This window comes from Rhinopithecus bieti, unplaced genomic scaffold (genome assembly GCF_001698545.2).
Source record: "Rhinopithecus bieti isolate Rb0 unplaced genomic scaffold, ASM169854v2 scaffold_78306, whole genome shotgun sequence".
Taxonomy (NCBI): Eukaryota; Metazoa; Chordata; class Mammalia; order Primates; family Cercopithecidae; genus Rhinopithecus; species Rhinopithecus bieti.
The window spans coordinates 34,172-45,423 of record NW_016828928.1 but is presented as its reverse complement, the minus strand read 5'-3'; the positions used below and the strand labels follow the sequence as shown (position 1 = coordinate 45,423).

The 11,252-nt window shown below is 39.6% G+C and overlaps 1 protein-coding gene across 2 annotated transcripts in view; it reads right to left on the bottom strand.

Moving 5' to 3' along the window:
* Window positions 1-4,081: 4,081 nt before the first annotated feature.
* The window catches only part of PGK1 (phosphoglycerate kinase 1), a 23,057-nt gene continuing 15,886 nt past the window's right edge, over window positions 4,082-11,252 (bottom strand). Inside the window, exons 7-11 of one of the 2 annotated variants that reach the window (XM_017864643.1) lie at window positions 7,396-7,510; window positions 6,971-7,150; window positions 5,306-5,483; window positions 4,928-5,026; window positions 4,082-4,562 (exon numbers count right to left, since the gene is read on the bottom strand). In XM_017864643.1, coding sequence (XP_017720132.1) covers window positions 4,522-4,562; window positions 4,928-5,026; window positions 5,306-5,483; window positions 6,971-7,150; window positions 7,396-7,510 — 613 coding nt within the window. In that variant the 3' untranslated portion in view covers window positions 4,082-4,521. The remainder of the gene's footprint in view (window positions 4,563-4,927; window positions 5,027-5,305; window positions 5,484-6,970; window positions 7,151-7,395; window positions 7,511-11,252) is intronic. The other variant, XM_017864645.1, reaches the window with a different exon arrangement.

The following is an 11,252-nucleotide window of genomic DNA, read 5'->3' as shown; positions in this document are numbered from 1 at the left end:
AAAAAAAAAAAAAATAAATAAAAAAAATAAACACACCTGTTTTGTTTTTCTTAAGTTCAATGTACTTTTGTAGAATTTTGTAAAATAAATGTGTTCGTATCATAATTTAGAATTTATAGCCAAGGATCCTCAAAACAGAAGTTTCATCTTAGGATAATGCTTGATATATCTAAGAAAAAGTCCAGTAACAGAGAAGAAATGTCTCATCAGTTTTAGTGTTTTCAATATTAGGGAAAGGTAATAAAAAAACAGGTAAAATGTATAAAAACAGACCTGATCAACATCATAGGAGATAAATATTCATTATATAGCATAGGATATTATTACTTGAATGTTCTCAGGGAGGCAGCAAGTCAGGAGGCCTAGGTTCTAGTCCTAGTTCCATCATTTACCAACTGTGTGACCTTACTTCACCTCTTAGCCTTGTTCTCCTCACTAGTAGTAGGAAAGTAACACCTACCCTGCCTACCTCACAGGGCTGTTGTGAGGGTTCAATTGGTATATGTGAAAATTCTTTCAAAATTGTAAAATACTATATGATTATAAGAAATTATTGTATTTGTTCCAAGGTTATTAATAAAAATTTGAGCTTATCAGTGCTCTTTCATTTTTTACTTAAAGGATTCAAGGGAGATAACAAAGCCCAGTAATTCTCATGGCCAAAAGCCATTAAGACTTGTTTAACAGTTAATTATATATCAGAAAATCACTTGCTTTTATCTGGAATCAGCATGTGACACATCATAGTGAAGCAAATTGAAAATGAGTAAAAGAATATGCATTTAAATCTGTTGTCCTTCAGGTTCTAGGTGGAATTTTTTAAAAATATGTGCTGATGGTAAATGGGGTGAGGACACTGTTACCTCTAGTTCTTCCTTTTATGGGTAGCAAACAAGTGTCTATAATCTAAGTATGAATATAGGAATATAGCCAGCATGGGGCCAGGGGAGAATGAAAGATACGATGCACACTATGGTCTAAGGGATCCAAAGTGACAGGGAATACTCAAGAGGCAGGAAAGAAAACACTAATCAGAACTACAGAAGAGCAGGTATGCCACCGTTTACATTTTAATATATTTATATACAGATATACACACATGGTATGCTCTTTATGCAGTCTCACTCTGTTGCCCAGGCTGGAGTGCAGTGGCCCATCTCAGCTCACTGCAATCTCCACCTCCCGGGTTCACGCCATTCTCCTGCCTCAGCCTCCCGAGTAGCTGGGACTACAGGCGCCCACCATCACGCCCGGCTAATTTTTTGTATTTTTAGTAGAGACGGGGTTTCACCATGTTAGCCAGGATGGTCTCGATCTCCTGACCTCGTGACCCACCCACCTCGGCCTCCCAAAGTGTTGGGATTACAGGTGTGAGCCACCGCGCCCAGCCTCTTTATGTATATTAAGTAGCCTTAGATTGAAGGAAACTGGTCTTCCAGAGGTTGCTTCTGGGGAGGGAAACTGGTAGGTAGGGGAATGAGGAAGGTGTCTTCATTGTATACTCCTTTTTGATCATGTGTAAACCCCTGTGCTAGAGGGAAATTTTGGAAATGAAGAAGAAAACAGGAAAACACTGAGCTAAAGAACCAATTTGTTCACTTACGACATGGGGATTATTTTTTTTTCTGCATATAAACACACACATATACATAGTCTAGGGTTAAAGGTGAATTTACAACTTAAAAGCATATACCTTTGCAATATTTTACCAATAATTCATAATTCCAAATTAGAAAGCACATTCTTATACTGTTTTGTGGGGTTTTTGTTATGAGGCAGTCTCGCTCTGTCACCCAAGCAGGAGTGCAGTAGTGTGATCTCGGCTTACTGCAACCTCCACCTCCTGGGTTCAAGTGATTCTCCTGCCTCAGCCTTCCCAATAGCTGGGACTAGAGGCACCCGCCACCACACCCGGCTAATTTTTGTATTTTTGGTAGAAACGGGTTTTCACCATGTTAGCCAGACTGGTCCCAAACTCCTGACCTCAAGTGATCTGCCCGCCTCAGCCTCCCAAAGTCCTGGGATTACAGGTATAAGCCACCATGCCCCGCCCCTTACGCTGTTCTAGCTTATATGCACACAAGTTATCTACTATCTTCTTTGGCTAGGTTAAAAATTCCTTCGGAACATAAATGCTATCTTATATTCCCTCTATCACGTCGTCTTTAAGCACGTAACAGGAACTCAAATGTATTTGCCTGACAAGTTGTTTACGACTGGAGTTTCCCCCATTCATTCTTTAGGTTAACAACCCAAATAAATGGGGGGTACTTTTTAAGTACTTTCTACTGGAAACAGTCCAGTAGAAAGTACTTAAAAGGTACAGTCGGAGATTGTTGGATAGATAATGTTGGCAACTGTAGAGTCTAGGTGCTGGGTTTATGGGAGTTTATGCTTCTTTCAGTTCCATTTGAAATAATTTTTTAAATGTTGGAGGAAAGGTAATCAGTAGGAAAAAGAGTCAAAAAAATTGGACTAGAATTCCTGAGTACCCTTAGAGGTATGCAGAAACATAGTGCAATTTAAAATTAACTACAAATACGGGCACAGTATTAACTAAAATACAAATGAAGTAAGAAAAAACTTGAGCTTTCAAATTTGTTTTGTTCAGAGAAACCACCAAAATTTTCTTTTGCTATTCTATCACGGGTTAAACAAAATAGTCTAGAAGCATCGTGTCAGGGATAGAGTCTAGAAGCATCTATAGTCTAGAAGCATCATGTCAGGGAGGGAGGCACATTGGAAAAGCATCAGCCACTGGAACCAGACAAACCTGGACTTGAATCCCTGCTGTTACTCAGTAGCTCTGTGGTCCTGTCCAAAAGTTTAACTATTTCTTTGTCCCTAAAGGTGAAATACATATCTTGCCAGCACAGAATTTCCGGTCAGACATGGCTTTTTGAAGTCATGTTTACCTCTGCTCTCTCCCAAAACTCCATTAGAAGGACAGGAAAGAGATAGGAAGGTAAAATTATAAAGATGATGAAAGAATCCGAATGGCCATTAGATTCTCAACAGTGACAATGAAACAGTGGCTTCGAGTCTCAAAAGTGATACTCAAGCTAAAATTCTATATATAGCCAAACTAGGAAGCTAAAATTCTATATATAGCCAAACTAGGAATCAAGCATACGGGTCGAATGAAGACATTTTCAGACTTACAAAGTCTTAGAGGTCTTGCCTCCCAGGCACCGTTTCTCAGGAAGCTACTAGAGTCTTGTGTTCTACAAAAGTAGACCAAGAAAGAGGGAAAAGGGGAATCCAGAAAACAGGAGTCTAACACAGGAGGTAAAAGAAATCCCCAAGAAGGTTATATGAAATCCCAGAGCAATAGCTAGCTGTACAGCTTACTTAGAGGGCATCAAGTACCAATTGGAAAAGGAGCACCAAGGACTCCTGCAGGGATATCTCTAACAAGGATTATTCAATATTTTTTAATATATTGAGACACACTTCTGGAAGATTTGGGAATGAATCACTGATGGGTATACACAGAAAAAGAAAATTTTTTTAAACACTGTTAACGCCAAAGACAATAAAAGTTACATAAGTAAATTCAATCGTGCATACTACATAGCTCAGCAGTGAGTATTAGGTATGAAGACTTTTGATCTAATCTATAATTGTGACAAAACTATACTGAGAATGAAGAAGTAGAAATATATGTGAAACAGAGCCTTCCTCCATGGTATGAAAGATAGATTTCTTTAAAAAATAAAAAAAAGAAGTGAACAATATAAGCATATTACTTAGAAACATGGAGGTATATACCTGAAAAACTCAAGAGTTGAAAGTGGTCACCTCTGGGCAGTGGGAATCTTGAATGGGAGGAATGGGCTGGGGCTTTTTTGTTACAAGCCCTGACTTTTTAAATTATGATCATGTGTAACTGATAAACATAAAAGTTAGAATAAAAGCACTAGCACAATGTCTGCCATAAAGTAGGACCTTGATAAAGAAAAGACATTTATCTAATTGTCCCATCTCTCCACTGCTGCTGCCCCACTTCTCGCATTCAGCAATGCGTTCCTCAAGTTTCTATTCTCACCCTTCCTAACAAAGTATGACAGGAAAAAAAAAATCACGGTTTCAGTGGACACTTTTATTGTTTATTTAATGGATCATCAATTTTGTCTCCCTACCTACAAATGGAATTTCATCTTGTTTCCATGCTGAGTAGTGAAACAGTGACAAAGCTAATCATAATAGCCTACATCAAAAGAGAACTAAGCTAACACAGCTCACTTGTTTTAACAAGCAAAATATAAATATATGCACTCTAGAATGCACAATGTCTAGTCACTAAGAAATTCAAATGGGATCTTGAAGAATGTAGGTAAATCCAGGGTGCAGTAAAGATGAGCTGAGATGCTGTGCAACTGTTTAAGGGTTCCTGGCATTGCATCTCTTGGCCACTAGCTGAACCTTGACATGGAAGGTTTTAGCTAATGCCAAGTGGAGTTGCAGAAAATGCTAAGTTGACTTAGGGGCTGTGCACAGGAACTAAAAGGCAGGAAAGTACTAAATATTGCTGAGAGCATCCACCCCAGGAAGGACTTTACCTGTTTTTGAGAGAGCACACATACATAGACAGCATTACTATAGTGCACAGTAAGCCAGATCTCCCCCCACTTTATCTTCCCAATAACATGCCAGCTCTTTTTAGGATATATGGCCAGGAGTTGGCCAACTTTTACACTTTGGATTCCAGGTCTACTAGACCATAACTCTCAGAACAAGTTTCTATCTGTCCCTCCCCGCCTCAGCGGATGCCAGAAGCTTTATCTGAAGTTCCTCTGTACTGCCCAGCTAGTAATGACTGCTAATGAAAACACTACTTACTAACTTTCTCCACTCCATTCTACCCACCTCTCACTACACAGTCCCGCCCTTCTCCCAAACAAGTCAAAAAACAGAAGAACCTCACCTTCCAGGAGTTCCAAACTGGCACCACCCCCAGTGCTCACATGGCTGACTTTATCCTCCGTGTTCCATTTGGCACAGCAAGTGGCAGTGTCGCCACCACCTGTTGAATGAAAGCCAGGTAAAAAGGGAAGAGAGAGAAAAGAAAAGAAAAAAAATGGATTGGCACCAAAACTGTAAGGCAGTGTGCTCTCCAATCCAAAAGGTAGCTGATAAACCCCAACTCTATCTTACCAAGAGGCTCTTCTGTAAATTATCTACCTGTTTAGTTCTTAAGATTTACCCAGAATAAAGAGACACAGAAGAAGTTCTCCACTCCACCTTCCTCTGATCAGAATTCTGCCAGCTTATACTGGTAGTAGCTTTGTATAGTACCACTTACCTATGATGGTGATGCAGCCCCTAGAAGTGGCTTTCACCACCTCATCCATGAGGGCTTTGGTTCCCCGGGCAAAAGCTTCCCATTCAAATACCCCCACAGGACCATTCCACACAATCTGCTTAGCCCGAGTGACAGCCTCAGCATACTTCTTGCTGCTTTCAGGACCACAGTCCAAGCCCTGACGGGTAGAGGTGAGAGAAGATGAGCTATCAAGAAAAGCTACTTAAACACTACCTCCACCAAGAACAGAACTCAGGGCTGCACATCAAAGTTTCTTCTAGAACCAAATGGTACCCTTCAGTCTTTAAAATTATAAACCTGTTCATGCCCTTTGTACTCAAAAATTCTGCTGTATGGAAGATCAAGACTAAAAGAAAACCTCAAAAGTTATTTAATAAAGACATTCTTAGCCACACTATTTATGTTAGTGAAGACTAGATCAATGGTTCTCAACCAGGGTCAGTTCTGCCCCTTCACAATAGATAGGCATGTGGCAATGTCTAGAGATAGTGTTGTTGTTGCAACTTGGGAGGGTGCTACTGGCATCTAGTGGCCAAGGATGCTTTCAACAACCTTACAATTCAACAGTCCCCCACAAAAAAACAGATGTCAATAGTGTTGAGAATGACAGTGAACTAGATCAGTAGTACTCAAACTTTGCCACGCATGAGAATCACCAGGAGAGCTTATTCAAACACAGACTGTTGGGCCCCACCCCCAGTTCCTGATTCAGTAGGTCTGGGGTGGGGCCCAAGAACTTGCATTTTTAACAAGTTCCAAAATGATACTGATACTGCTGGTCTTAGGAACACACTTTGAGAAACACTGAACTAAATAATACATGAATGCCTGACAAAAGAAAAATAAGCAAACTAGCACGGTAAAACATGATACAATTTTACACAGCAATCAAAATGATATTTGGAGCACCCTAAAATCAACTATATTAGTCTTTAATATACACTTACATTTCTCCCTGATTGTAATCAATATACTTATTAATTTTTTCATATGAGAAAGTTTTCTTATATAGCTTTCTAGATAGCAACATAATCCAAAACAACCCAAACCTTGAAAGTACATGACACTATCTCCAGCACATAGTAAGTACTTAATACACATTAAACAGATAAAGAAAAAACAGATAAAACTAAAAATGGGCCGGGCACAGTGGCTCACACCTGTAATCCCAGCACTTTGGGAGACTGAAGTGGGTGGATCATGAGGTCAAGAGATCAAGATCATTCTGACCAACATGGTGCAACCCCGTCTCTACGAAAAATACAAAAATTAGCTGGGCATGGTGGTGCACACCTGTAGTCCCAGCTACTGGGGAGAGTGAGGAAGGAGAATTGCTTGAACCTGGGAGGCAGAGGTTGCAGTGAGCTGAGATCGTGCCACTGCACTCCGGCCTGGTGACACATTGATACTCCTCCAAAAAAAAAAAAAAAAAAAAGGTTTTGCAACACATTACTGAAGGCCAGAAATCCAATAGCACTGTTTTTCTCCCACGGATTCTTCCATAACGAGGGACTCACTGCAACAATCTCCTATAGAGATTGATAGAGATTGTTTTAAAATGCTTGTTGATTGGCTGATTCAATGAATGATTGATACCACAAAGTTTCTGTTCACTCACACTACCAACCCACTCAAGTGACTCACCATCCAGCCAGCAGGTATGCCAGAAGCCACAGTGGCTTGGCCAGTCTTGGCATTCTCATCAAACTTGTCAGCAGTGACAAAGTCAACAGGCAAGGTAATCTTCACACCATTCTTCTCAGCTTTGGACATTAGGTCTTTGACAATCTTGGCTCCCTCTTCATCAAACAGAGAAGTGCCAATCTACATAGGGGAGCCAAAATGATGGAAGTCAGCATCTATACTAAGAACAAGACTGCCTCACAAAGCAGAGAGGAACCAGACACAATACAGTATAAACGAACAATGCAAAGACAAAAGACTTGCCAAAATAAATAAAAATGGGAGTTTTCAGGGCTCATGTTAAAAGACTGTTCTCTTTTTACATTTATACAACCTGCTATTATCATGGAGAGCTATTTCACATCCACTTGGCATTGGTTTCCTACCTCCATGTTGTTGAGCACCTTAAGAAAGGTAAAAGCCATTCCGCCACCAATAATCATCTCGTTGACTTTGTCCAGCATATTATTGATCAACTGGATCTTGTCTGCAACTTTAGCTCTAGAAGAGAAAGCAAGAATCATCACTTAAAGAACAATGGACTAGAGAAGTGATATTACATAGAACCTGAGTTTCTATTTCAAGGCACAGGAACAAAGAAAGTCTCAAAGTGACAAAAGTACTGCCTAACTTTGCTCTATGTTTCTCCAACCCAAAACTCAATCCATTTCTAAGAAATCCTTTTAAGGTATGGCTCCAGACATCAGTACATCTTTTAAAATTCCTCACCCCACTTACCATCAGTACATTTTTTTTTAATTCCACCTAGAAGCTGATGGACAACAGATTTAAATCCATATTCTTTGTTTAAGTAGGGCTCAGAAGACCTACTCTTATCTAAGGAAACTATGGGTTCCAAATCTATTTTGCACACTCCCCAACACACACACACACACACACACACACACAATTCAGAGCATCAAGGTTGCTAATTGTGTCTAAGCACGATTGCTAACTGTGGGATCCTGGAGACACTCAGAATTATCCTAACCTTAGAGCAGGGATCAGACTGTATACTAAATAAATATATACTGAACAAAAATAGATATTCCAGAAGTCATACCCTATGCTCAGTTGCTGGGACATTTTTTTTCTCTGTCTTTTCAACACAAAGTCTCACTCTGTTGCCGAGGCTAAAGTGCAGTGGTACAATCATAGCTCACTGTAACCTGGAACTCCTAGGCTCAAGCAATCCTCTTGTCTCAGCCTCTCAAGGAGCTGTGACTACAGGCATACAACACTACCCCTGGATAATTTTTCTTTTTAAATTTTTTTGTAGAGACAAGATCTCACTATGTTGCCCAGGCTAGTCTCAAACTCCTGAGCTCAAGTGATCCTCCTATATTGGCCTTCCAAACTTCCACTAGGGTTACATGCCTAAGCCACCATGCCCAGCCGGGATATTTTCATTATGGCATTTATTTTTGTTGGATCACCCAATTCAACACATTTACTGGGCACCTACTCTGTGCCAAGCACTATTCTAGGTCTTTGAGAAACATCAGAGGGCAAAGGCAACAGAAAGAACCCTACCCTTTGGGAGTTTATTTTCTAGTAGATGGAAATAAGATAAACACACATTTATCTTTCATCTCCCTATGAGACAAAAAAGATCCAAACTAAAGAGAAACAAAGTAATAGCTTGCCTTCCATAAATATTCCCATATAACTAAATCCCACTTACATGGACAAATCACCTTGCGTCTGTTTCTTTCTTCATTCAATAAACAAGATAATACCTATCTGGTGAGAGACCCTATGCTAGGATTTGTGAAAAGGAGGTATGAAACAACAGTGATGTGGGTGAATGGATGGCAAGAAACTATTTACTATTTATTTCAGTTGTAAAGATTGGTTACCACCAAGAATAAAGATAGATCGTTTTAAATACACACATATACACACACACACACACGGAAGAAAGCAGTTAGAAAGGAGTTCAATTTCTTCTAAAGAATAGCTTACAGCTCGAATGCCTGTTTCTTCAACAAATCAACAAAATGAAAATAATAAATAGGGGATTATTACAAGAGATACCTAACAGCCAAAGGCAATGCATGGACTTCATTTGAATCCTTATTCAAACAAACCAACTGTAAAAAGACACTTCTGAGATGATCAAGAACATCTGAATACAGACTGGGTATTAGATCATAGTAACAAAACTGCTAAATTTGTTAGGTATAATGTGGTGATTATTTAAAAGAAATCTGCTTATCAGTTACCAGATGTATACAGGAGTATTACAGGTTGAGGATCCCTATTCCAAAAATCTGAAATCCTCCAAGATCAAAACTATCTGAGCTCAAAGGAAATATCATTGGAACATTTCAGATTTCATATTTTCAGATTAGGATCCTCAACTAGTAAGTACCATGCAAATATTCCAAAATCCAAAAATAAATCTGAAATCCAAAACACTTATGGTCCCAAGCATTTCAGATAAGAGATACTCAAACCTACATAAGTGAAAGTATTATGATATCTAAGGCTAACTTAAAAACATTACAGGCACAAGCTCACACCTGTAATCTCAATACTTTGGGAGACCAAGGCAGTCAGATCGCCTGAGCCCAGGAGTTCGAGACCAGCCTGGGCAACATAGTGAGACCCTGTCTCTACAAAAAAAATTCAAAAACTAGCCGGGCATGGTGATGCATGCCTGTAGTCCTAGCTACTCGGGAGGTTGAGGTGGGAGGACCGCTTGAGTCCAGAAGGTCAAAGCTGCAGTGAGCTGTGATCATGTCACTGCACTTCAGCCTGGGCAGCAGAAAAAAAATAGATAGATAGGTAGATAGATAGATAGATAGATAGATAGATAGATAGATAGATAGATAGATAGATACACACACACACACATATTTATTTCACTTGTATTCACTTTGTCAGGAATATATACATATATATGTGTGTATACATTCCTGACAAAACAGGACATAAAAGAAACAAGATTAGCAAAAATGTCAATTAATTATTGAAACAGGGTAATGGGTACCTGGGAGTTTACTATACTATTCCCTCAACTTCTGTACATGAGTGTTTATTACAATTAACATGTTTAATAAAAAATAAGTTTTCCCAAAAACTGTTAATGGCCTAGGGAAACTACAATGCAAGAAAGGTGGCAAAAAAATCTCATATCCACTTCCCCATAACAGCTATTTCAGTCTGAACCTAAAAACCTAACTATACGGTGGCACTAGGTGGCACTCACTCCCATATTCCAGGTCTACAGAAAGTTGGAGAACAAAGCCCAGGAATATATATCTTTTTCCAAGAACAAGACACAATAACCTGTATCTACCTTAGTTATTTTTAAGACTCTGAAACTGGGCTCATAAAGCCTAGAGAGCAACTGTATTAGCCCATTTTCACAATGCTGTAAAGAACTACCTGAGACTTGGTAAGTTATAAAGAAAGGTTTAATTGACTCACAGTTCCCCATGGCTGGAGAGGCCTCAGGAAATTTACAATAATGGCGGAAGGCAAAGGGGAAGCAAGTCATCTTACATGGTGGCAAAAGAGAGGCAAGCGAGGGGGGAACTGCCAAACACTTTTAAACCATCAAATCTAGTGAGAACTCACTATCACAAGAACAGTAATGGGGGGAACCGCCCCCATGATCCAATCACCAGGTCCCTCCCACAATACATGGGGATTATAATTCGAGATGAGATTTGGCTGGAGACACAGAGCCAAACAGTATAAGCAACTATACTACGTGAAATTGACACCCAACTCCAGAGTCAATTTTCATCAGGAAAGAGTATGTTCACTCCCCTGGGGGAAAAAACTCTGCTCATAGAAGGGTAATGGGCCTCCAGCCATAAAGAGGCTGCTACCTAGATCACCACACCAAGTCACAGGAAGTTGTCTTATCCAAGCAGTGCTGGCTCTCTATCCCTGCTTTATCACCTAAAATTTATTCTCCTCTCAATCCTCAATTCTGAAATTTCTATTTTTAACTAAGCCATTAGAAAATCACAGATGGACATTTGGGTTGATTCCAAGTCTTTGCTATTGTGAATAGTGCCGCAATAAACATACGTGTGCATGTGTCTTTGTAGTAGAATAATTTATAATCCTTTGGGTATATACCCAGTAGTGGGATGGCTGGATTAAGAAAATGTGGCACATATACACCATGGAATACTATGCAGCCATAAAACCATAATGGTTGAACTAGTTTACAATCCCACCAACAGTGTAAAAGTGTTCCTATTTCTCCACATCCTCTCCAACA